The sequence below is a fragment of the Aquila chrysaetos genome, chromosome 22, assembly GCF_900496995.4.
Source record: "Aquila chrysaetos chrysaetos chromosome 22, bAquChr1.4, whole genome shotgun sequence".
NCBI lineage: Eukaryota > Metazoa > Chordata > Aves > Accipitriformes > Accipitridae > Aquila > Aquila chrysaetos.
Genome location: NC_044025.1, coordinates 15,244,959 through 15,271,047, shown reverse-complemented (window position 1 = coordinate 15,271,047; position 26,089 = coordinate 15,244,959). Strand labels below are relative to the sequence as shown.

The following is a 26,089-nucleotide window of genomic DNA, read 5'->3' as shown; positions in this document are numbered from 1 at the left end:
CACAGCGGGGATCTGCAGGCGCTGCTTTCGGACACAGGGACACAGCCCCCCGCTCGCGGGGGGCACAGCCCACGCTGGGGGTCTTTGAGGGTGTCGCTCATCCCAGCGACCATCTATCTCCCTGACGCCTGCCAGCCTGCCTTGCTCTGCAGGCCTTGCCCAAGGAATAGCCCCGCTTGGGGGCGGGGGGGAGATGCTCCTCTTTGCCCACGCGTGGAGGGGTTCAGGGCTCAGCCGTGCCCGCATTTGCCCCACTCGTGGCAGCGACCCCGCGACCCACAGCCCGCCCGCGGGCACCGCCGCGCCCGCCAGGCGGCGCCGCAGTGCTCCGCCGCGCCTCGCCCCGCCCCTCCGTCTGCCTCGCCCCGCCCCTCCGTCTGCCTCGCCCCGCCCCTCCGTCTGCCTCGCCCCGCCCCTCTGTCTGCCTCGCCCCGCCCCTCCGTCTGCCTCGCCCCGCCCCCGTCTGCCTCGCCCCGCCCCTCCGCCGCGCCTCGCCCCGCCCCTCCGTCTGCCTCGCCCCGCCCCTCTGTCTGCCTCGCCCCGCCCCTCCGTCTGCCTCGCCCCGCCCCCGTCTGCCTCGCCCCGCCCCTCCGCCGCGCCTCGCCCCGCCCCTCCGCCTGCCTCGCCCCGCCCCTCCGTCTGCCTCGCCCCGCCCCTCCGCCGCACCTCGCCTCGCCCCTCCGCCTGCCTCGCCCCGCCCCTCCGTCTGCCTCGCCCCGCCCCGCGCCTTCACCGCTCTCCGTGCGCAGGCGCGGGCGCCGCCGTCAGCTGAGCCGGCTGTCACGTGACGGCGCGGCCGAGGGAGCGGGCCCGGCGGGGGCCGAGCGGCGCGGCGTGGGGCGGTCGGCGGCGAGGTGCGGGGCCGGGGGGTTGTCGGTCCGCGGGGGTGCTGTGGGGGTGCGGGAGGGGGCTGTCAGCCGGTTGTCAGCGCGCGGGGGTGCTCAGGGATGCAAGGAGGTGCCGGCAGCCCGCAGGGTGCGCGGGGTGGCCGGTAGCCCCCGTGGGTGCGCGGGGTCCCGGGGGTGCTGGCAGCCCGCGTGGGTGTTCAGGGGTGCAGGAGCGAGCTGGCAGCCTGCGTGGATGCTGAAGGGAGCTTGGGTGCGGTGACAGGACTCAGGGGTCCGGGGAGTCGCTGGTGGCCCTTGTACGTGGCTGGGTGTGTAGGGGGGTGCTCAGAGCGTGGGGGGTGCTGGCAGCTTGCGTGGGTGCCCAGAGGTCCCTGGGGGTGCTGGCATCAGGTATGGGTGCTCAGGGGTGCAGAAGCATGCTGGCGGCCCGCATGGGTGCTCAGGGGAGCTTGGGGGTGCTGGTAGCCCATATACGTGGCCATGTGTATGTATGTGGATACTTGGAGCCTGCGTGGGTGCTGGCAGCTTGCAGGGGTGCCCAGAGGTCCCTGGGGGTCCTGGCAGCCTGCAGCGGTGCCTCAGGGTGCCCAGAGCCCGCGTGAGTGTACAGGTCTGCCTAGACCCTGCGAGAGTGCCCAGGGGTACGTGCAGGTGGTGCCCTGCAGGGGTGCTGGCAGTCCTTGGGGTTCCCCTCGGAGTGTCTAGGGGTGCCATGCAGTGTGTGGGGGCACAGCCCCCTGCAGTGTGCACCAATGTGTGAGGTGCTGGTAAGGGTGCGGGGTGCTGTGTGGCATTGTGGGGAGGGCGAGCTGGAGGGCGCAGGGAGCTCTGCGGGGTGCGGCCGTGCTCCTGTGTGTGGGAGCTGGGGGGACTGGTGGGGGGTTTGTGCCAAGCAGCCTCCCTGTAGGGAGAAGCAGGGCTGGGGGGACCAGGCCGTGCTGCAAAGTGCTGGAAAGGTGAGTCTGGGGGTGAATCTGGGGCTGCGGGAGCACCGGGTAACACAGGGATGAGAGGACCGATGCTGTGGGGACGCAGCTGGTGTGGCCATCGTGTCTGGGAGGTGTCGTGCTGGCGTGGGCATGGCAGCCTGGGGAAGGGGCTTTCCTTCAGCCTCCCTGTAGGCAGGGGAGAGGGGCAAGGTGGGAGGGGGATCTGGCAGCGCCAGCTCTCCCTTGCGTCACACTGAGATGGGTTACGAGCAGCGCTTTGGAAATAAAGGATTCAACACGCTTGATGGGAAGCGACAGTGAGTTTTGCTGTGCAGCTTACTTTTCTGGAAGATTTCACGTTGCCCGTTCTGCATGCAGCTCCTGCTCAGCGGAGGAGAGCTGTCAGGGTCAGCAGCAAGTTGCATCTTGCTTCTGGCGTGGGGTTGTCACTCTAAGGGACAAATAGCTGTTACATCCCTCCCTACCCCCCCCCCCCCCAGCTTTCCTAGGCACTTTGCTTACCATGATGAAATTGCTTGTATGCGTAGGGAGGGGAAAAAAAAAAATGCGCATGAAAGCGGCCAAGGAGTTGGGTTTAAAGTGGAAACCGAATGTGGCTGTTCCTGTCTTTGCTCTTTGTAATGACGAGGAAATGATGTACTGGGGTTTTGGTTCAGTTTGAAATATTAATTGTGTGGATGAGACAAGTTTTGCAGCTTCTTCTTGTTGACGGCGGGGGAGCCAAGTGCTTGCTCTCTGCTGCTATGCAACCTTTAATCCAGACACAAAGAAGGCAAGTCATGATGAACACATTTCCCTGGCTCTTCAAAGCAAAAAGCAGCTGGTCCTGCTTGGGGGGGGAAAAAAAAATAAATTGCAGGGAGCAATCAGACAGACTGATGTAACCGTGTTGTGCTTTATCTGGAGGATGTCACTGTTGGGTACTTCAGATAACGTGCAGGCCATCTTTGGGGAGGGTTGTCCATGCCTGACCCAACCCTGCCACCCCCTCTGCCTGCTGTCCTTGCCCACTACCAGCCTTTGGTGCTATGCAAAGCCTCCCAAGTCTCTCCCCTGCCCCTCGGGTCTGTCACTGATGACAAATAGCTTCTAACGCTTTCCTTGTGTAAACTAATGCTGCCGCTTTTCCTGGTCCCTGCCTTGCTGGATCGCCTTGCCTGTGGCGGAGCCAGTTCAGGACGTGGTTACGTGGCCTGGCTGCGAGGGAGGAGGCTGTGCAAGAGTGATGCATGTGCTGCCTTCAGCTCTGGAGTGCCTGCCTGCGAGCCGGGCTCACCGCTGCTCTGGAGGCTGGTATTGCACGGGACCAACTGGCCCTGCTTTCTGCTGCCGGTGTTGCCTGGTGCTGCAGGAAATAAAGCAGCGTTGTTGCGGCCTGAGTAACTGCTCCCGAACAGCCCGGATCTGGAGCAAGCATCCAGAGTCGAGTAAAGTCCCTTCCTCCCTGCTTCCCTTCTGGTTGCAAGGCTGGACCCCCCCAGCGATTGCAGCTCTTGGCTTGTTTTTGCATGTAGCAGCCAGGTTTGCAGAGAGTGGTGCTGGGGCTCTGGGGATGGAGCAGAGCAGCCTGGGCTGAGCTTTTCCTGCACAGCCAAACATTTAGATCTGTGCCGGGGCCGCATCCTGTGGGTGCTCGCGTGACCCGTCAGGCGCCCGAGGAGCGCTCTGGCAGGAAACGAGCCCGTTTGTGGTAGCGATATTTCTCTGCTGCATCCGCTCGGCCCTGGCCTGTCTCCCCACCAGTGCCTGGGGAGGACTGGGACTGCTGGGGTGGTGGTGGTGATGCCTGGGGCATGACACCCCAGAGGAGCCTTGGTTCAGGGACTGAGTCACCAGGCTGTGTGGCAGGAGCCTGGTAGATAATTTCCCTCCTTCTGATGCTCTTTCCCGATGGGTACTCGGGGTGCTGGGTGTGGCTGAGGGGCTGGAGGAAGCAAAGGCTTTTTTTTGGGAGGGGAGCAGCAGGCTGTGCAGAAGCAGCAGGAGCTCTTCAGGGCACATGTGGGAATTAAACCAGCTGGCTGCTTTCCAGCGGAAGGCAGGAGGCTTGTGTCCCTGGTGAGGGCTTGTGCTGGTGCTCCTGGCTTGCAGGACTATTAGGGTTTTCGCTGGAGCAAGGGCTCCCAATTGCGCAGGTGCCTCATCCTGGGAAGCCCCTTAGTTCCACAGGCACCTCCGTGGCTGTGAAAACTTTGGAGCAGGTGGTTTGCTGTCAGCGTGGGCTGTGCTCCCACCTGATGCAGCATAATCAATTTTTAAAAAATTCTTTTTAATAAAAAGTCTTCAATTAAAAAAAAAAAAAAAAGAGAAGTTAGAAAACTTACCCTTCCCTGGCATGAGCAAGCTGTTCCCTTGCAGCAAACTGTTGTGGGTTAAAAGCGGTTGCTCTTTCCTGGCCGTCCTCTTGACAGCCCGAGTGCCAGGGCTGGGATGCACTGCCAGCATGTCCCTCCCTGCCCCGCTGCCTGTGGCTGTGGTGCCACGCTCGCCACCCTTAGAGCAGGGGTACGCAGGTCCCTTGCCTGACGTGAAGCGGGTCGCATCCAGGCTCTGCCTTGCAGGATCCCAAGCCTGTCCTGCCTGGGTGTGCCCGAAACAGGGGCACGAGCCTGCAGGAAGAGCCAGTGGGAATGTGCCATGCACCTTTGACCTTAGGACATGCCAGCCCAGTGATTGCTTGGGCGGGAGCACATTGCTGTATAAAAGCCCTTGAAGGAGACCTTGCTCCGGCAGTACGAGCTGGTCTCTCTGCGCGATGGCTGACCCCAAGGAGCCTGGGAAGGGGGATGTCGAGCTGGGCACCACTAATGCAGCTCCCTCCACAGGGACCATGTCCACCCGGCGCCTCCGCAGTGAGGACTACAACGACTACAGCTCCACGGACGTCACGCCAGAGGGAAGCCCGCCCGGTGGCATGAACGGCTTCGCCCACCCTGAGTCCTACCAGCGCTTCGGGGAGACCAACGGGACAACGTGAGTGATGCTTCCCTCCCTCCCGGGCTGGCCCAGCACCTGGGGAGGGTGGAGGAGGTAACGGTGGCTCTCTGCTGCCTGCCGGCTTTGCTAGAGGATGGTGGAGCTGTGGTTTTATGGGGAGTCTCTCCTGGGGATGGCAAGGGCAGAGCTGTGGTCCTGCCTGTTTGGGGTGCTGGCACCAAGCGAGCAGCTGCCCCAGTTGCGCTCTGCTCTCCGGTGAAGCTGGGCTCGCCAGCAGTGGGCAGCGTTTGATGCTTTTCCCAATATTCCCCTGCTCCAGCTTGGTTCTATGGGGAGCTGTGGCGAGCAAACAGCATGTCCACCTTCAGAGGATACATGGGCATGTTGCAGCCGTGCCCTGGGGGCTTCCTCATGCCTTATTCACCCAGGTGAGCAGAGGATGCTGAGGGAGACCCATCCCTTCAACTCGGAGACTTTCTTGTTGTGCAGCCCCTTGGTGCTGAGCTGCGCTCATGCTGGGTTTTGCCTTGAAGCCGGTTTTGCAAATGCCCACCCAAAATCTGTTTGTTGAGTCTTTGCTTCCTGTCATTCCTCAGTCCCACTGGGCTGAGCTAGCTTCAGGGGACAGGATCCAGACCTCCATGTGCGTTTCCCGCAGCAGCTCAGAGCTGCTGGACCCTGAGCAGGATGAACCGAGGGCTGAGACTGTGCGTGGTCTGGATGCAGGCATCTGCTGATGGTCATCTCTGCCTCTTCTCTCCCTCAGGTGGTACCAGACCCTGATCCACCTCCTAAAGGGGAATATTGGCACGGGGCTGCTGGGGCTGCCTCTGGCTGTGAAGAACGCCGGCATCCTGGTAAGGCAGCTCTCAGCCCTGCTGTGCCGGAGCTCACGGGGCAGAGTGACCTCAGGGCGTTGGGCCGCTTGCGTGGCCGGTGTTAGGGCTTGACTCCCTGCTGAGATGCCTCTTGGTCCTTGTCGGCTTGTGAGCTTTTGCACCCGGGGCTCTGTGGTTTGCTTCATTTGCTGCTGAGACTGTTCTTGCCACTCCTGCGTTGTGCTGGCTAATCTCCGTGAGTTCAGTGCGTGAGTCAGGGCTGCGGTTTCCTCTGCTGGGGTCAGGCAGGGCACTGGGTCCGTGCCCCCGCACCCAGCTGGGTGTCACCTCCCTGGCCCCTGTGGCATCAGCCCCTTTCTCCCAAAATGCTCGGTGCTGCGCTTGGGTGGCATCTCCTTGACTTGGTCATGGCAGGTTCAGCACAGCCTCCACCTTGGTTTGTCCCAGTCGGTCTGTGCTGAGCATGCTGTGTGCCTCCTGAGGGTCCTACGAGCACAGCACGCGTGTAACCAGCCCCGTCAGTCAGCGGTTAAGGCTGGTGATGGGAGATGGTGGCATGCTTCCCTCTGTGGGGTTTCACGTAGGCTGGCCCAGCCTCGCAGCTCTGGCCGTGTTGACATCAGTGGATGTGATGCAGCTTTGCTGCCTGAGGGCTGAGGTCACGCTTGGAGGTCAAACAGCAGCCTCCGGCCACTATCACATCTCCCCCCAGCTTCTGTCCCAAAGCTCAGCTTCTCTGTGTCTGCATCATGCCCGAGCAACTGCCACCTGTGTGAGAGGTGGGAGCACCTCGCTGCTCTGCTCCAGGTTTCCTTGCCCAGCAATGCAGCATTCCCATTGTTCAGATTGAAAAATAAAAATAATTAAAGAAAAAAACTTCCTTTGTCCAGACCGTGACCTCTTTGTCACCTGTGTAATAGGGATGTGCAAGATAGTTTGAAAAACAATCCTGGAAGCGCTTTGCTAAACCCAAACTGCCCCAACTTGCTGCTTTTGCATCATTCCTGCCAAGCTCGTGGCTCTCTGTGGGGTTACTTGGTCCTGAGGGGCTGGTTCCTGGGAGCAGCACCTGAGCTCCGGATTCAGCCTCAAGCCGTGTTTTGGCTCATGGAGCCCGTGGGGTTTTGTCTGGAAGTAAAACCCATCGTGCAGGTCTGCCTTTGGCCGTCAGAGTGCAGCCTTCCCCCTCTCTTCCCCTGCAGCTGGGTCCTCTGAGCCTGGTGGTGATGGGAGTCGTGGCTGTGCACTGCATGGGCATCCTGGTGAAATGTGCCCATCACTTCTGCTACAGGTAAGGAGCAACTCCCCTTCTTGGCACTGGTGCTCCTAGGCTCTTCCTTCTTTCACAAGAAGCCCTGTGGTTTTTCTGAAGTCTCCTAGCAGTAAGTTGCCCGTGTTGAAGCCTCAAAGTCGGGAACTGCTTCTGGGCTATTTCACAGGAACTGTTTTCCCATTAATGTCATCATTCGCTTTTGGAACCAGCAGACAGGGCTGATGTGACATGCCTTCTCTCTTTCTTCTCTGCACAGGTTCCAGAAACAGTTTGTGGACTACGGGGGTGCCGTGATGTATGGGCTGGAGTCAACTCCCAGCGCCTGGCTGCGGACACATGCTGTCTGGGGAAGGTACCTGTTCCCCTGCTCCAGGCAGGGGACTTGTCTTTAAGCCCAGCATGTGCTGCAGCTGGGATAGAAGAGCTGGCTGGTCTCTGAGCTGTGTCGGCAGATGAGCACAAGTGACATAAAATGTTTTTTGGGTCACCTACCTTGAGTGCTCAGTGTCCCCCAGGGGGTAACGTTGAGGTCTTTGACCCAGTCCTGTCCCCAGCCAGATGTGTCTTATACTAAAGGAGGGGGGGAAGTAAGTCTCCGCAGCGTAACAAAGGGGTAAATAACACGTATCGCAGTGCTGGCCCATCTTGTTAGACACTGAGCATATCTAACGGCTGCTCTCAGGGATGCTACCAGCCCTGTGGATGTCACACAGATCATCGCACATCAGGTGCTCAAACATCCACCCATTCCTGTGACTAGGGAGCCCGAGGTCTGTGAGGTTAGATGGAGATACAGTCCTCTCTCCCGATCATTGAGGAGAAGCGACCTGGGCACGCTCTGACCTGCACACCTCAAGCCCTGGGGAGAGCAGCATCGCTGCAGTGTTTGAGTGCAGCCCCAAGCAACCGAAGTGGGCTCTTATTTCTGTATGGCCTGGCTAACAAATGGTCTTTTTTTTTTTTTTTCTTTTCTAGGCGTATAGTGGGACTTTTCTTGATCATCACTCAGTTGGGTTTCTGCTGCGTCTACTTTGTCTTCCTGGCTGACAATCTGAAACAGGTTAGACTTAGTCCTTCCTTTGTGAGCAAGGGGAAGGTGAGAGGGGGTGTGGAGGTGCCTGGGTTGTTCTTAGCTCCTGTGTCATGGCCCTGTTCTCCACCAAAGGTCTGGTTTCTGTAGCTGATGCTGCTCAGGAAGGTACTGCTCCTCTGCCTGGGTATTTTGGAGGATTGGTTTTCCCGTTTAAACAGGGCAGGTTTTTCTGAGGGTCCCTGTGACTTTGCTCCACGTGCAGAGGCGCTGGAGCCATCCGTGTCGCCCAGGGGAAGTGGGGGCTGTTCCTAGTGAGGGAGGGCAGGAGTGAGGTGACAGCAGAGGGACTGTGCCTTTGATGTCCTGCCCACCTCAGTTAATTAGTTTATTGATACTCTCTGTTGATGGTAATGTGTGGGTACCAGGACCTGCCATGAACCTCTCTTCTCCCTTTCTTGGACCTGTTTGCATTCCTGTTTCTTTCCTCATCCTGTGGCTCTGGAGCTTAATTACATCTTTAGGGAAAGAGTTTCCTTCTGCCAGGCGTCAGGAGGAAATAAACAGAAACCCTGAACGGCTTGGCTGGCTCCTGTGCTGTAAGAAACTGGGAATAATGAGTCCCTGTTCCCAGCCTCCACCAGCTCGGTGCCTCGCAGGCACCGGTCAGCATTGTTCCCCCACGTGCTCCTGCTCTGCTCTTGCAGCAGTGGTCCGGTCGCTACCACCGCAGCCGTGCCCTTCATCAGCTCTTCCCTGATACCCGTCAGCTTCAGAGGTGGTTCCTGGGGCAGTGGGGGGGGGGTGGCAGAGGATGGATGGGTTCTGCCCTTGCTCCGGGAGCAGCAGCTGAGGAGATTCCCTTCGTGCTGCCCTGTGGGATGGCCGGGAGGAGTAAATGGGTGAACATCGGTGCTCTGACGCCAACAGCCCTGAGAGCAGGAGCGAGCAGGGCAAGTGTGCGGGGCTGGGCTGGGCTGCTGCTGGCCCCCTGCTCCCCGCGAATGGCCCCTTGCTGCTTTTTGAAGGTGGGCTTCTTTCTGCTTGGCCCCTTGCAGCGGAGATTGAAGGCTGGCTCAAGCCATAAGGGAAATTTGCAAAAACCTGCAAATCCAGCCCATTTTAGGCCACAGCTGGGAAACCCCTTGGCTTCAGTTTTGGAATTTTTTGCGTGGGGAGTTTCTTGCTTGTTTCTTTTTGTGGTGGGGAATAGAGTGTTAGGTGGGGAGTGCTGGTGCAGGTGGTACCTTGGGCTAGGTGCTGCTGTGCTGGGCAGAGGTCTGGTTTGGAAGACAGCTTTGGAGCAAACCGTGGAGAGGCAGGGCGGGCCAGGGCTCGAGCAGCGCTGCCCTGTGGGTGCGTGGCTCTGTGCTGCCCTCTCCCATGGAGGATGCTGATTTGCACAGAAGCTCTTTGGCCTCTCCTCTGGGGCAGGACTTGTTCTGGAGCAGGCTAAATTAGTTTGCAGGCAGCCCTTTGCTGCAGTGGCCCGATGGCACCTGGTTCCTGAACCAGCTTGGTCGTGGTTGTATTGGTGATCCAGAGCATGCCCGTGCTCCTTGGGAGGGAGGGCTCAGCCACCCGGTTCCTGGGGCAGAACTGTCTCTAGAGGTGAGCACATGGCCTAGAGTGCCTTTGGAATGAAAGACCCCAAGGAAAGGATGATTTTCCATGAAGAAAGCGAAGCTGGGGGCCAGCAGTAGCTTCCAGATGTCCTTGCATGGGAACAGGGCATTGGGTGACTGAAGGGGTGTGTGATGTTGAGTGTAACATGGTGCAGCAAGAGGAAAAACATTTTTGAGGAAACAGCACTTAACGCCTCTTTCCTCTCTTCTCAACTGGCCATGTGGGCAGCGCAAACCAACCTCTGCCCTTGGTGCACTTGGCTGCTGGGTTCGTGTGCTCAGCGAGCCTGGGCTCGGGCAGGTTTTGCTCTCTCGGCTCAGATGCCGTAGCTAGTCCCACCTCTGCTCCTAGCAAGGTAACAAGGATTTGCTTTGAAACTACCTGAAAACCCATGTTGCTTTGATTTTAATCGACTAGCTGTGTTTGAAAGTGAGCTGATGGGGTAGTATTCTGATCCATCTGGGATGGGCTGCCAAGATCCATGGCTCTCAGTCCTGCGTGATGCGGTTCATCAAGCCTTCCTGTGCTTCCCCAGGTCATATCTGCAGCAAACGGGACCACCAATGACTGCAACTCGAACAGGACAGTGGCCATGACCCCCACCATGGACTCCCGGCTATACATGCTTTCCCTCCTGCCTTTCGTGGTGCTGCTCACGTTCATCCAGAATCTCAAGGTCCTGTCCATCTTCTCCATGCTGGCCAACGTGGCCATGCTTGGCAGCCTCGTCGTGATCTACCAGTACATCGTCAGGGTATGCATGTATGGCTCCCCTCTGTCATTTCTGCGATGTCTCGTGTTTTGGCAGGTGGAGGGAGCTTGACAGTGGGGTGTTTGCATGCGGTGGGGTGCTGCTCGCTCCTGTGGGCACGGTGGTTACCCTCTGCTCCGCAGGGCTTGCCCTGTGGCATGGGGCTGTGACAGGGAGCGATGGGAGCAGGCCAGGTCCTCCCTATCGTCCCCGCATCTGAACTCTGCGTGGGCTTTTTTCCAGGACATTCCTGATCCCAGTGACCTGCCTCTAGCAGCAGCCTGGAAGACCTACCCTCTGTTTTTTGGCACCGCGATCTTTGCTTTCGAAGGCATCGGGGTGGTAAGTCTCGGCGTGTGGCAGCGGGGCTGCCTGCACGGGAGGCTCAGCCTGTGCTCGGGCTTGCCGCAGCACCTGCTCTGCGTTGCAGCTGTATTTGCAGATGAACTTCTCTGACAGTAGCTCAAGTTCTGGATGATGCTGTTAGCTTTAGCCTCCAGGCTATCTCCTGGGTCAAACCCTGTTGCTTCCATCTGAGGCTGGAGGAGCACATGCTCCAAACCTCAGGAGGCTGGTTGCTCCTTTGAAGGTGGCTGTATCTGGCAGTAGACTGGGCTCTGCTGGGAATCGCACTGGCAGCTGCCTTTGGCTCCGCTGGTTGACCGGCGGATGAGGAATCATCCGGAGTCTTGTTACCTGGCTGGATCCTGAAGCTGCCTAAGTGGGAGGCCAAAAAGCACGATACAAAAAAATGTGATCCATTCCTTCCCACCCTGCTGTGGAGGCACCAAGATCTCCCTTTGGCAGCCGCGTGGCCCCAGTCTGCTGTGGGGCTGGATTTGCATGTGGCTCTCATACAAGGTGCTGTAAATAGACTGGCTGTGTCTGTGAAAGAAGCTGGGTGGGTGGGTGGAGAGCTTAATGGCTCCATAAGATGTTGTGGGTTGTTTCCAGGAGCTCCCTTCAAAGGAGGAAAAAATGTTTTCATCTCTTAATATAAGCTGGCTGTGTAAACAAAGGGCTGGAGAGGGCCAAATCCATTACAGGAGGGGTGTTTACTGAATGCTGTGCCCAGGGCAGAGGGCTCTTGCTGGCAGTGAGGCACAAATAGTCTCTTCCTCACATGACTTGGAGGTGGAGTAGCAAATAAAAGCTTTTCTGGTCCTGCCTCCTCACCAGCTCTGCCACTGTGTCTCTTCTTGAGATCCCCACCACCCAAGGACTGCTATAAAAATGTTTGCTGAAGTCCTGTATTTGAAAACAAGCGTTAGTAGTATAGAGGTGAGGGACTTGCCTCTGTTCTTCCTTTTTTTTATTGTCCTGCCTGGTTGAATTCTATCAGGACAAACTTGATAGGAGAGGAGAAAGTGTCTTGGTCTTTCCGGGGTCTGCTGAGGAAAGCAAGACAATGTAACATGATGGGCCTGTCCCAGTGGGGATGACTGCGCTGTTTTGGGGCGCAGAGTGTAATGCAACCAAGGTATGGGGCGGATGACATCGCCCCAAGATGCCAGGCACCAACGGGCACAGCTCCTGCCAAGGGGAGGGAGCAGGTCCCTTCATTAAGACAAGGGCATGAGTGACCCTGCTGGAGACTTGCCACGCCAAGCATGAAGGTCTCAAATGGGAGTGCAGAAATCAGATTTCCAGTACAGCGGCTTTTTCAGCTGGGTTCTCCAGGCTCCACGTGTGACCATCCTCTCCCCTGGCATGGGGGACTGTGCTTGGCCGTGGGCTGCCCCTCCTGCTTTCCAGGGCTGAGGGGTATAGAGGAAGGGGGGTAACCCACTGCTCAGTCGTCATCGTCCTCCTCCTCCTCCTCTCCCAGGTGCTGCCTCTGGAAAACAAGATGAAGAACCCCCGGCAGTTCCCAGTCATCCTGTACGTGGGGATGACCATTGTCACCATCTTGTACATCAGCCTGAGCGTCCTGGGGTACCTGCGCTTCAGGGCGGACATTCAGGCCAGCATAACGCTCAACCTGCCCAACTGCTGGTGAGTCCCTGGAGGGAGTGGAGGGGCTGGGGGGTGAGGAAGGAGGGTCCCGGCCAGGGAGGTGGGAGAGGGGGCAGCAGGGGACATTGTTCCTTAGGAGAACTAATCTGCGTGAGCTTGGGGAAGGATCAACCGTGCCATAGCCAAACCATCCAAAGGAGCTTGATGAGGATTGTCTGATGTATGGGGTGGAGAGAGGCTTGTTGCTGCGGTGTCTGAGCTTGGTCTTGGCTCTACAGCTCAGGCTGCTTCCTCGGGGTCCCTGGTGGTCTCTGCCTGGGTAGGTGCAGCTCCTGCCTTTTTCTTGGAGCCTTGTGGCATCTTTTTGGGCGCTAAGCAGCGCTCTGGCTGGCAGATGTTGAACACAGTCCCCATGCGGCTGTATCAGAAGGTTGTTGAACCGATTCTCTTCCCTAAATGAAGCACATGGAAAACTAACCCAAAGCTGGGAGCTCCCAGAGCGGGTGAGATCTGACGTTTGCACCCGTGGGCTGCGTTCCTTGTTTGCAGTCCTGGAGCTCAAACTCCCACTCCTGGGCTCTGCGTTATGCCTGGATGCGGCTTGTCTCGAGCCAACGCTTTGCCTGCGAGCGCTGGTGCCGTGAGGATACCCCTTCCTTCCCATGGGGGGTGAGCTCTGCAGCTCCCCAAACCTGTCTGTCCTCCTCTGGGATCTGGCGAGGCCTCTCGAGATACTCCAGTCGCTGGCTGGAGCCCTGCGGAAATACAGGTGGCCTGACCCTGTACCTGCTTACCGGGAGGGCTTATTTCTCCTCTTGCTGGGGCTGGTGGCTGTTGCAGCAGCTGGCCGGGCTGCCTGCTGGTCTGTCCCTGGGCACGAGTGGTTGCTCAGTGTCACAGCTCCATATTCATCCCAGAGGAGAAATACAAACAGTTTCTCTTGCCTTTGGGACAAGAAGAGTGGAGCGTGCAAATTATCAAGAGCAAATGCCTTTTCCAGCTTGCTCTGCTTGGGATTATTTGAGAAAGTCCTGAAAAAACCCATCTCTTGCTGCTTATGACACGCTGCTTTGGGGTGTCTGTGTGGCAGGACATGGTGCTGACAGGTGAGGAGGAGCTGGAGAGAAGCTCTTCTGTATGCACTGCAGAGGTACCACTTGCACGGCAGCACCTCCTGCGCCTTGGTGCGGAGCTGGGGCTGAGGGTTGGCTTTGATGCCACGAGGCTTCTTGGAAAGCCGTCCTGCGGTAACACGGTTTCTCTGGGTTTGCTTAGGAGCACTCTGAAGTTCAACAGTTTCTCTTTGAGGTCTCTGCTGGCTTGAAATCCTGCAAGAGACCAGAGTGAGATTTGGAGCTGGGGGTGCCTGTCCCCCTCTCCAGCCCATCCTCTCTGCTGTTAGCAGCTGCCCAACACCGTGCAGCATGACTTGGTGCCTCTTCCCCACTGTTGAAGTGGATTTGGGCAGAAATCAAATCTTGAGTCACTGGTGGGCTTCTGCATGCTGACCTTGTAAAGTTGCACAGCTGGGGCTCTGGAGAAAGCAAAGATTTAAAAAAAACAGAGCCTGTTTTTGCTTTAGTTATTGCTATGTGGGTTTCTTTCAGTTTGAGTGCATGGACTTTCATTCATGCTGGGTCTGTGTAGTGACTGAACTGCTGGATGTTGGTGTGGCAGAAGGTCCTGCTCCTGCCAAGAGCCCTGCCTTGTCCCCTGCAGAGGCTGGGAGCTCTGCCAGGTCCCTGCTTTCAGCGAGGAGGGATGGGACTGGGGGAAAAACTGCCTGTGTTGTAGGGAGATCTGAATCCCACCGTGCCAGGCACAGTAGGCGTGAATCCCATCCGCTCAGCAAGTTAAAGTGAGGTGTGGAGGGGATGAAATGCTGCTGCTTCTCCTGAAGGTGGAAAGCAGGTCAGATCCAGGTCTTGGGCTCTGCAGGGCACCAGGTCACGCCACAGCCTGCAACGACGTCTGCTGACCTGTAATGTGGCCAAGGGGCTTCTGCAGGAAATCTCAGCTTTGTTTGCTCTAAAGGATGGTGTTCCCTTAGAAGAGCGTAATGGGATTTCTGTGACTTGCTAGGCTGCAGAAAGATCCTATTTCAAATGCATGTTTCTAGGACCATCCACGCTTTCTGTCAAAAGTACTTTTCTGAAAAAAACTGTAGGGTTTTTCAGGTAGTGAGAAGAGAATAGCCCTTTGGAAGCAGCACGTGGGGAAGCCTGGGCACGTGGCAGGGCTCCTGCGGGCTGCCTGCAGGGAAGGTGTGCTGTGGTCCTTGTGACTCAGCAAGCAAAACGCTTAGGTGTTTGTGCATGTTGCTTCCTGGCAGAACATTCAACGGAGGCTGTAAATATTGGACTTGGAAATGGGTTATCTAAAGTAAGGGCTGGGATACTTGGGCTAAGGCCTTGACCGCTGTATTCCCATGCAGTAAACTGTAGGTGATGGGTGAAGACTTGCTCTTGAAATGAGTGTTTTGCACATCGTGCTTTGCCTGTGGGTTTTCTCCCCAGCAGTAAAAGGTGTTGGGCTGCAGAAGCTGGTTATAATGGCTGTGGGTGAGAAGTCATGGGTTTGCCTGCAGCGTGGGAGACAAGGTGAGCATTGTGGCAAAGATGCTGCATTCTTCCTTGGCTGTAGCCATTGCCCGGAGGTCTCTAGAACAGATTCGATGAACGTGTCGGGAATTGTTGAGTTACAGGATGACTAAGGACTTTTCCAGCCTCATTTCTCTATAACCGCAGCTTCCTCAAATGAGGAGTGTGTCGGTTCCCAGTGCCCAGGTCTAACCACGGCCTCCGAAATACCGCACTGCTATGCAGAAATCCCTCCTCGCATCTTCGGAAGGGTTGCTTCACCCCACCATCTGAAGAGTGAAGAAATGCTATAGTGAGGGGGAAGATGTTTGGTTGCATATGGCCAGTTGGAGGTAGGTAATGACAGAGCTTACGGTCAAAGGAGGATATGCCATTTTTTGCAGCTTATTGGGGTGGCCTGGCGTGGCTCTCTGGGTTAAGCAGGCAATTGCTGTGGCTGGCAGAGCAGCGCCTCTTCAGGGCCTTGTGTGGATCTGTGTTTTCTGTGGGTCAAGGCTAGTGCTTGAGCTTTTCCTCTTCTTGATATTTAAAATGCCCTTTGAGCTTGTTGTCCTGGTTCCTGACCTGTACAGCATTGGTACCCAACCTTATTCTGTACCTTTTTTAATAATACCTCTTAATTGTGGATTGCCCTGGAGGACTTTATGGCTTTACAGCATCACTTAACTGAAAATACAATGATAAGATATGCAGGCCATGGGGTAGATGGCTCAAGGCTACCGTGCACTCAAGTCATGTGTGGCTGAGTGGGCGCACTCTGGACTCTGTGATAGCTTTGTCCTTAGTTTGTCCATGGAATCACAAGATAATTTAGGTTGGAGAGGGCATTGTGAGATTACCCGGTCCACTCACGTGCTCAAAGCAGGGCCAACTTAAAGTTTGAGTATCAATAAGGAGGGGGGTTGCCCACCTCTCCAGGCCCTTGTTCTGGTGCTTGACTATCCTTTTGGGATGCAGCTCTGTCCCATTGCCCCTGGTTCTTCTGCTGTGCAACTCCGAGAAGAGCCTGTCTCTGTCTTTTCCATGCCCTCCTATTCAGTAGCTGAAGACAGTAATAACGTTCCCCTTAACCTTCTCTTCATGCTGAATGAGCCCAGGTCTTGCAGCCTCTCCTTGTACGTCATGTGCTTGAGCCCCAACTATCTTAGTAGCCTCCACTCAACTTGCTCTGGTAGGTCAATGTGTGTCCTGTCCTGGGAGTCTCAAGACTGGACACAGCATTCAAGATGCAGCTTCACAAGCCCCAAATGAGAGTAATCCCTACCCTTAACCTGCTGGCTGTGCTTTTGCTAATATAGCCAGGTATGGGATTGACCTTAATCACTGCAAGGTCCTGCTGCTGGCTTATGTCCAGTTTGCTGCCCACCAAGACTTCTAGGTCCTGTTCTCCAGGCCAGATGGGAAGCCAGGCCCCAGCCCTTCCCATGTGCGGGATTTTGTGCTTGCATTTGAACTTTGCCCGTGCCACCATGTTGTTTAGGTTCTGCTCCAAGGTGTGTCAGCCATTCCCTCCAAATCGGTCTTGCTGGGAACTTGCTGAGAGCGTGCTCTCAGTCGCCAAGAGCTCATCCAGGTCACCGGTGAGGATATTTCCATGACTGCCCCTTGGCAAATCCCTGCTGGCTGTTCATCCTGTCCAATATGTACCTGGAAATGGATGCCAGAAGGACTTAGCCCATACTTTTCTGGGGATCGAGGTGAGGCTGATTAGCCTGTAGCTTCCCTCATCCTTCTTGAAGGTGGATATGTTCTTCTTTCCAGGCAGCGGGACTTCTCCCTGATCACCCTGCTCTTTTAAAGATGATAAAAGTGGCTTCAGGCTGATGTTGGCCACAACCTCGAATACATCTGATCTGGTCCCATGGACTTGCATAACATCCTATTCACTTAGGTGATCCCTAACTCCATCCCCCATGATTGCGGGAAATGTTTGACTCCACCAAACTCTGCCACTAGTGTTCAAAGTTGTTTTGCATGTGAATACTTGGACTTCTCTGGTTTGAGACTGTTGTTGTAGCAGCTGGATGCTGAGAGCCAGCATACAGAGGAGCGCTGGCTTGGACCCAAAGAAGGTAAAGGCGTGTAAGAAGGCAGGAGAAGCCAGATACCTTCCTCAGCTTGGATCCACTTCATATATACCCAAGTGGTATGGCCAGGACCCATGTTTCCTGCTTGGTCAGCATGTCTTGAGTTGGGGAACGGGTAGGACCATATGTGATGTGACTAGATATCGCTCCTCTTTTGGAGAGGCTTTTTCTGCTCCTGGGGAGCTGAGGGCAGAGACGGTGCTGGGATGTGGCTTTTGACAGGCGCTCTCCTGCAACCACACTTGCCTCCCGCTGCATTGCTGTAGGATTTAGGACGTAGTGAGATCTGACTCGGGGTAAGCCTAAGGTGCTGTTTGCAGCGTGTCTGCACTCTGCCTTCCTTTTGCTCAGCCCAAACTGCTCTTTTAACCGTCTTCCCCCCAAACATGTATTATGCAGCATTCCAAAAATAGCTACTCTTTTTTGTTTTATGGAGGAGGCTGAGTTGCAGGTGGCGATGGTGACGTTTGCATCACATTTGCTTTGTAAGCCCAGACTTATCCCGGTGGTGCTGTCCTCTTCCCCCTCCTCAGAAGCCAAGCAGTAATCGAAATCTGTGAAATATTCATGGCTGCAGCTGATAAGCCTATTTTAAGATATTCTTCATCTCCTGTTTCAAGATGGAGAATAAAATCCAGCTGGTTACAAGTAGGAGAAAAGGAGGTTTTTTTCTTCCTTCAGCTCAGAAATTTTGTTAGTGAAGGTCAAGGTGAGGAACCTCTGGGGATGGGTGATGGATGCAACTTCATTTTGGGTCACTGGTCAGAAGTCAGGATTGCAGGCTCTTGGCAGTACCAGTGCTAGTGGGTATTTGGGTGTTGTCTCTGGGGGACAGTCATGAAGAAGGCCGCCCTGTGTCACTGCAGACCTTGCAGAGTCCAGCCTGGTCAAGTGGAGAGGGTGGTACGGAGCCTACGTATTTCTTGTTTTTGTTTTTTTTTTGGGGTGTGTGGTTTTTTTGTTTTGTTTTTTTTTTTTCAAATAGCTCTCACTATCTGTGCCCGTGAGTGTTCCCAAGGGGAAGCAGCACTTGAGAGGCTGCTGGCCCAACTCCTGGCCCGATGATTCCGTACACAAACCCAGGACTAAAGCCTCTGATTAGGCGTGGGGGCATGTGCTGCTGCGGCTTGGAGGTTGTGCTGTCTCCTTGCTATCTCTTGCCCAAGAAAGGTCTCTGTGGATCGAATGCATCACCCCTAATTTTCCAGGAGAGCGTTCAGGAGGGCAGACCATTGGCACACAAAAGTCCTTCTTGGCAGAGTGTTCCCCTTCTACTTTCTGCCATTGATGCCGTGGGGGCTGGAGCAAGAGCGTGTCTCACCGGGTCTCCTCCTTCTTGTTTGCAGGCTGTACCAAGCCGTCAAGCTGCTCTTCTCCTTCGGGATTTTCTTCACGTACGCCGTGCAGTTCTACGTGCCTGCTGAGATCGTCATCCCTCCCCTTGTCGCCCGGGTGTCGGAGCGCTGGGGCTGGCTGGTCAATCTGCTCCTCAGGGTGGCCCTGGTCAGCGTGACCTGTGAGTAGAAAGCGGCTTGTCTGAGTTCTCCTGTGAGGACGTGGCACCTCCTTCCCGCTGTGGGCTGGTGGTGCTGAGAGCCTTTGCCCCTCGCCCTGCTGCCCCTCGCCTTGCTGCTAAAGCCTTCACAGCAGGGAGTCTCCTGGCCCTTGCTAATGCAAGCCAGAGGGCCAAAGTGGCTTCCACGGAGCAGCAGCAGTGGTCCTCTGCCCCCTCCATATGGGACCGGTCTTTTCAGTTGAGGAATAGTAAACTTCCCACATCATTCTGAGGTGGCAGATCCCTGCGGAGCCTCAGGCCTTTTGGGGGCCATCGGGTCCCATCAAGCTTTGTGTGAAACGCTCCCAGCACCTGGTCTGGTGCCAGGGCTGCCCAAACTGGAGGCTGTTTTCCGTAGGCAGCGTGCAGCCAGGCTCCTCGTGCCTGCGTGACGAGGGCACGGTTGCAAAGGGGTCACTGACCGTGAGGGAGTGGGTGTCCTCATACACACACGTTCGTTGCAGCATGTAGCACAGCAGAAGACAACTGACAATGGTACGTGACCCATAACCAAAGCCCCAGCGTGCCTGTGGCAGTCTGCTGGGGTGTGGAGCGTGTGCCACAGGGCAGGTCTGGCTGGGTCAGCCTCAAATGGTCCCTTTCCCTTGAGGGTGTTTAGTGCCTGCAGTGAGGCTCTGGTGGAGCAGGCTGCTGGGCTCGAGTCTGGGGGAACTTCGGGAAAGATGTGGAGCAAATCAGGTGCAGGAGTATCTGATTTTGGTTGGCTTTGATTCCTGAAGGCTAAATCCTTGCTGTTATCAGCACAGCTGAGACGCTTGACTGAGCTCCCAGGCATCATCTGCTGAAAAAGAGCTTTTCTCCATGGCTTGATGCTGCTGATGCATCAGAGTTGAGCGTCAGGGACCTGGCTCCACATCCTCCCTGGCTTTGGTTTGGGTTTGAGACGAGTGTGGTGCTAACTCAAGGGTGAGAGCAGGGTGCTGCTGGCTTCTGGGCTCTTGCTAATGATGGGCCAGAAGTGCTGCATTAACAGAGGTGGACAAAGCCTCATCTCCTCTGTGCTGAGTTCCTGAAGCACATTCTGTCTCGATGCCTGCAGCTGGAGGGATGGTGCAGGGATGAAATCCCGCTGTGCTGGACCGTGTGCTCTGGCCACCCTGGTGCTGTGGTCAGGCTCGGAGTCTGCCTGTGGGATGGGAGCCTCTCCCGGAGGGCGTTGGGGTGTGCCTGTCCAGGGAAGCAAAGGCTTGGAGTGACGGGATGGCTTTAGGCACCGGCAGTGGCTGTACCCTCCCGTTTGGGGGTAGGGAGGCAGCAGAGGTGTTGGTGGAAGGATGCTGGTTCCTTTGTACCTCCTCCCCTTACCCTTCCATGTAAGAGATCACTGTGGCTGTTGGCGAGAATAAAAGTAATTAGGGGAGTTGCATGAATATTCATCGGATGATTGCGTGGCTGCAGAACAAGCCCGCATCATGGCTTTGGCTTCCAAAGAGAGGATGCAATTTGGTGTATGGGTGTCTTTTAAGCTTAGACTTCAAAACCAGCTCACTTAAAAACCCTTTGAATTAATACCTGCGGAAAGCACGACCGTTGCCCCTGGAGGCTGAGGACTGCAGCTGGTGCTTCAGTTCTGCTTGGTTTAGAGGGGAGTTAATAATTTTGTTTACTTTGAGTCCAAAGAGCAGTGTGGGGTGGGCTGAGGATGGGCTGCTCGGCTTTCACCACAGGCTGCCGGAGCGGGGATGCTGCTTGCAGCAGAGACCTGGCAGAGCGCACCTTTGGCTCTGTGCAGGGCTGAGCGCTGGGATAAACTTCCTCCAGGTCAGCTCAGCAGGGACCTTTGCTGTTGTTCCCCATGGTGGAGGGATGGTTCATCTTTAGGCTTATCCAGATGACTACAGGGCTGGAGTGGTGGCGATGTGCAGGAGCATCTCCTGTTTGTGTCTTTGCCTGCTGTCAGTCTCCCAAGCCTTCCATCTCCTGCAGTGCCGTGGGTGATCTTTGGCTCAGGGATGCTCCAACAGCCTCTCTTGCCTGTAGCTGATTGCCAGGGAGTGAACAAATCCCTCCAGTAAGGAGCCCTGAGACATCCCTTCTCCACTGAGGCTGTAGCTGCCACGATTCTAGGTGTCTCCTATTTCTAAGCAGAGCTTTCAAGGCAATAAACCAATTTATTTCTCTTGGTCACTTATTAAGTGCTGAAGTCTGCTTTGCCTGCCAGAGGGTGCTCTTCTGTTGTGCAAAGCTCTGGTTGCCTTTTCCTCAGGCTTTGTTTGACCAAAAAGCAGCAGCGGTGCTCTTGAGTGCCAAGGTTGCCGTGGATGGGGAGCTTGCTTGGTGTATGAGCGTGCAGAGGGGCACCGCTCTGGGTTGCAAAACGGGACCTTGATAATCCTTTATTTTAGATCTGCTCCCCAAATGCCAACACTGTGCTGCTCTGAGAGGAGCCTGGAGGTGGTGGTGGCTGTGGGCTGGTTGGAAAGAGAAAGCACCATCCCTCTGTCCTCCCCTGGCCCCGAGCAGGAGGAGGGGGAGCAGGAATATGCCAGAGTTTGCACCGCTAAGCGTGAGCTGTCAGAAGTCTCCCAGGGGGATTTTCCTTGGCTGTAGTTTTTACCTAACAAATGTTCTCCCCCGGGCTGTGCCGTAGGTGCTCGGCTGCTGGAGCAGCTCTAAACACATGCAAACCACACGAATTTATTCGGGGTGGGGGGAGGTGGCTTTTTCCTCCTGTCTCCTGCTTTTATGGGGTTTCTGAGGCTTTACAGCTCCCCAGGTGTGGGGAGCAGGAATGCTGGCTCTCACGAGGGGGCCGGGGATGCCGGCAGCCGCTCTTCTGCCAGCGGCATCTGTTTGCTGGGGCACCCATCCCGCTCAGCCCTGGGGCTCGCTGTGGTGGTGCCCAGGGCAACAAAAAAGGTTTGGTCTGCGTGCTGCGCTTTGTTCACTCAATGCAACGGCTTAATTGCTTGTTGGAGAGGAGTTGCTGGAAAAATATGCAGCCATGTCTTCAAGGCTCTTGTGTCAGGGAAAAGGGCAGAGGTTTGATTCAAGCAGATGGCATCCCTGCGGTGGGTTTTTGCTTGTTTTGACTCGGGGGAGGAGGGTCTCTGCTGTCTGGGAGCTGGCAGCGCTAACATCGTGTCCGCTCCTTTTCCAGGCGTGCTGGCCATCCTCATCCCACGCCTGGACATCGTCATCTCACTGGTGGGCTCCGTCAGCAGCAGCGCTCTGGCTCTCATCTTCCCTCCGCTGCTGGAGATCGCCACCTACTATGCAGAAGGCATGCACCCCCTCGTCATCGCCAAGGACGTCGCCATCAGCCTCTTCGGCTTCGTGGGCTTCGTGGTGGGGACGTACGAGGCGCTGGTGGAGCTGGCGGCGCCCGCTGCCGCCGTTGTGAACACCACCAGTACCGTGGTGCAGTAACGGTCCCTCTGCCCTGCCGGCCCCTCCGGGTGCCGTGCTGGGGGTGCGCGGGCACCGGGCGCTGCTGGTCTCCTGGGAACGGTCTCCCCTCTCGCGAAACGTGGTGGGTTTGGTCTGCGAGAGGACGGGGCTGCCCACCATCGCGGCTGCCCATCTGCGGCAGGGTCCCGTGCTGGGCTCCGGCTGGGGAGGTGGGATCTGGGCTGGGGCAGTGCCTTCCCTGGGGGCTTTTTGGGCAGGTGATACAGCAAAACAAGCCCCCTCGGTACCTGTGTAAATAGTCACTTTGAGAGGTGAGGAATCCTGTGGATGTAGATTTTTATTTTATTTTATTTTATTTTTTTTAAATCCCAACCTTTCTGTATTTCCCCCATCCCTTCAGTCAGGATGGGGAACAGGGACTGCTCTTTTTTGTGCCAGTTGTTTTGTTTTGTTTTGTTTTTTTTTCCCCTCAGCACTTTATTTTTACAGCAACAGAAAAACCTCAGCTCAGGTTGGAGAGCATGGAGCTGCCTGTTACCCCAGCCTTGTGGGGAGAGCAGGCAGAGCCCAAGGTGCGGAGCACCCTGGGGCCCCCCAGCTTTCCCACAGTGGGATCCCCAGACGTGGGCATTGGGTCCTGCTGTGCTCCAGCTCTGTTTCCAGCCGCCTCGGGGGCTGAGCAGTGCCTGGAGCTGGGCACCGGGCACGGCACCTCCCTGGCCTGGGAGGATTTGCTGATCCCTGGCCCATGCTTTCAGTAGTGACACTTCTTTTTCCCCATCTAGCACGCATACCTAACGTGTCGCTTTCAGAAGCATTAGAGAACTGAGATGTGCACAGAGCCAAATGGTCTCTGCCCTAACGAGGGTCCGATCCGGTTGCCTGCGGCTGGCAGCCCTCTCCCTGTGTGGGATGCGGTGTCCCTGGGGGTCACCGCGTGCTGCCCGCACGCCGCAAAAATACATCACCTTGTTTACAGTGCCCGAGCTGGCCCCGGCACGCCCCGTCTGCATCTGCAGGCCGATACTGAATGTCAAATCACATACAAAAACCCCATAATGTGGTTTTTTTTGTTTTTTGTTTTTTTTTTTTTTCCCCCTTTCTCTCCTGGTCCCATTCCCTCTGCATCCTCTGCCTCCACCCCAGCTCCTGCCCCCAGGTAGGATGCAGCTCTCTGGCACTTCTCCCTGTGCTCCTGTTGCTTCTTGGGTTGTGGCTGGTGCATGCCTGGGAGGGACTGTCCCCGCTACGCTGCTGCTTTCCTTCTTCTCGGTGAGCCCAGCTTCTTCCCTAAAGAGTTTCCTTGCCTTTCTGCTGGATTTCTATTTTATTTTTTTTTTTTTTTTTTTTTTTTTTTTTTTTTTTTTAAGACAAGAGAGCAAATACATCCTCCATGGGATGTCTTCTCCTAGAGGTGCGAAAAGCTTTTGGCTGATCCATTCCTCCGCAGCCCCGTGTCTGGGCCAAACCCCTCCCTGATAATGCAGCATCTCCCAAATGCCGGCAGCGCGGTGGCTTCCTTCGGAGAGCCTTTATCCCTGCATCCCATACAGCCGTGTCTCCCTGGGTGTGGACAAAGGCTGCTGGCTGTGGGGGGAAAGGAGTGCAAATATAGCACTGGCAGGCTGCATTCCTATCTTTGATGGAGGGTGAGTGAGGCTTGGGGTTATTTTTGGTGTTTGACCTGCTTCTGGGAGGAGAAGGCTGTGCAGAGCGGCGTCGCTGCAGCCTGCCTCCTCGCTGTGTGGCATTTCAGTGTCTTGCACTGTGTCCCCTTTGCTAGCTCTGCTTCGGGTGCCCCATGCTGGTATGTGGACCCACAGCCAGGTGCAGGGTAGGTCTGTGCCACGTCGCTGCTCCTTTCCAGTCCCTCACCTGCTCGCTGTGTCTCTTGGTGCTCACCTCATCTCCTCCAAGTCTGTGCTGGTGAAGGTTTCGGCACGCTCCGGCATCCCTTGGTCATGAGCAGAGCAAAGCTTTAAGTCAAATCCTCCGTCTGGAGGACACCATGGGGATAGAGAGCAAACACCCGGCTCTGGCCGGGGGAGGGGGCTCTAGGGCATGCCGCGGATGGGAAAAGTGCAATATTCACATCCATCCCTCTGTACCGACCCTGACGTGGCCCTTGGGGCTTGGGTTTGAGTGCAGAAATGTCACCCTTGGTAGAGGAGGGCATGCTGTGAGGAGCAGGGGATGTCTGATGCTTGCCCTGAGCTCTGTCGGCACCCTGTGAGAAGGCTGGCTGTGTTTTGGGGGACAGCTGTGTGCCAGGGCATGTCCCCAGCCTGGTACTGGGTGTCAGTGGGTTTGCTGACAGGGCTCCTAACATCCAAACGCATTTTGCAGTCAGCGGTGGAGACCTCATTTCCAAGGAGACTGGGATATCACAGCAGCATTAAATGTTTTTTTGCAGTTCTTCACCTTTATCAGGGTGAGCAGGGGATGTTCGGAGATGGGGCCAGACGTGCCGGGGGGGCACGTGGCGTGAGGGGCTCTGCTGAGCCAGGATGACCTGACACAGGACCTGACCGACATGAAAACTTGACACTTGTGTATCATAGGCTGCTCTAACCAAGGAAATTGTCTGTGTAAATATAGGAATGGTTAATGTACATGTCTTGTGCCTATGGATATTATCAGCGTACAGCGTGTGTGGCTGCCCAGTGGAAGAGCTGGTGCTGCACCCGAATCATGTATCTTACTTTAATCAATAAATATGATCTATTTTTTATGTGAAAAGGCTCTGGGATGTGAGATGGGGGTTTCTTTTCCATGAGGCAGGTGTAAAACTACCTGGCAGGGCCTGGGCCGGGTCTGGAGCAGGTCTGGGCGTCTCCAAGGGGGGATTCCACTGTGCCGGGCTGGATGGGGCAGTGGTGCGGCATTAATGCCAGTGGACATGCTACAACTTTTGGGACTCATCACTTTTTTTTTTCCTTTCTTTTTTTCCTTTTTGCAAATACCACTCAAGTACAAGGGCTTGGGGAGGAGGGGGCATCCATGGGAGAGCAGGAGACCTGGAGCCCAGCAGGCAGCTGGGGTCAGGCCCTGTGTTTTTCCCACCCCTGCAGCATACAAGACTTTTCTTCTGCTGAGGATTTCAAATAAAAGCATTTCACTTTTGCTGCTCTGAAAATTACAATTTTTCTTCTGAATGCATTTGTGCAAGTAGGTTGTGGGCAGAGCCTTTATGGGCTTGCTGGGCTTGGCTCTTCTCTCTGCCCCACCAAAGCTGTGCCTTGGCTTCTTGGCTGTGTCTTGGGACCCAGCAGCCTGGTTTATGCCGAAAATGGGGCTGCAGCTGAAAAAAGAGCCTGGCATGTGCCGATGGCCACAGTCTGGTGGATGCCGAGCTGCTGCTGATCCGCCCAAGAGATCAAAGGAGGAAAAGCCAGCCCATGCTCAGAGATGGCTGGGTGCCATGCCAGTGTGGCTGCAGCTCGGCTTATCCTTACACTGCTGAATAATTCATGCCATTGCAGTGTGTCATCAGCAGGGCTGTTTGGGTAATCAGTGCTAAAAAAAGTTAATCTCTTGAAGCCGTGGCAGAAAAGTCTCCTTCAGGTATGCGGACTGATGGGGAGTGTGGTCGCTGGAGGGGGATCCGAGGCCACCCGAACCCCAGGCTGGGAGGAATGGCTGAGCACAGGCAGCTCCTGGTGGTCGGGGTATTTCTGACTCTGGAGAGTCACCATGGCTGGATCCACGACCATCCTTTCCTTCCAAGGGTTGAACGCTGCAGGGCTGCACCCCTTCCATGAAATGGCTTTGCTGAGGCTGCCCTCTCCCAGGTGTCACTTAGCAAAGCATCGTCTCCGTTGCCCTTGCCCTCCCCTGTGCTGTGGCTGCCAGCCGAGGAGACCCGAGGCAGTTAAAAGTCTAAAGGAAAATATCATCACTGTTATTTGCGCTGCTTCTGATGCTGGGAAGAATAATTTGGGTTTGCTTTATGGGAAAAAGCGGTGCATTTTGCTGAGAAACTGTGGCAATCTTGGAGCAAGGGTGGGAAGCCAGCAGGGTGACAGCCTGGCCACCCCTCGGAAACCTGCCCAGACCTGGAGCCAGCAGCAGCGGTGGGTCCCCACTGCGATACCGCTTGTGCCAGGGCTCATGCCATCCCGCTCTGCTGAACGCGCCAGAGAGCTAAGGCACAAACTGGGATTTATGAGCAGAAAACAGGGGCAGAGCAGGTGAACCCCATCCTTCCCTTTGGCCATAAGAAAATGCTGCTCCTCCAGCAAGCCCAGGGATGGCAACCTACTCTT

At 56.0% G+C, this 26,089-nt stretch overlaps 1 protein-coding gene across 2 annotated transcripts; it reads left to right on the top strand.

Moving 5' to 3' along the window:
* The first annotated feature begins 750 nt into the window (after nt 1-750).
* LOC115334269 (proton-coupled amino acid transporter 1-like) lies at nt 751-24,563 on the top strand. 2 transcript variants are annotated; one of them, XM_029998285.2, is made up of 11 exons: nt 751-854; nt 4,624-4,771; nt 5,502-5,592; nt 6,777-6,865; nt 7,104-7,199; nt 7,823-7,907; nt 10,039-10,257; nt 10,498-10,596; nt 12,083-12,249; nt 18,244-18,413; nt 21,574-24,563. In XM_029998285.2, the coding sequence occupies exons 2-11, from the start codon at nt 4,629-4,631 to the stop codon at nt 21,840-21,842; spliced, it is 1,428 nt and encodes a 475-aa protein (XP_029854145.1). In that variant the 5' UTR covers nt 751-854; nt 4,624-4,628; the 3' UTR covers nt 21,843-24,563. The 2 variants fall into 2 exon arrangements, with proteins under 2 accessions (XP_029854145.1, XP_029854146.1); XM_029998286.2 differs by lacking the exon at nt 751-854 and adding an exon at nt 910-1,804.
* The last annotated feature ends 1,526 nt before the right edge of the window (nt 24,564-26,089 follow it).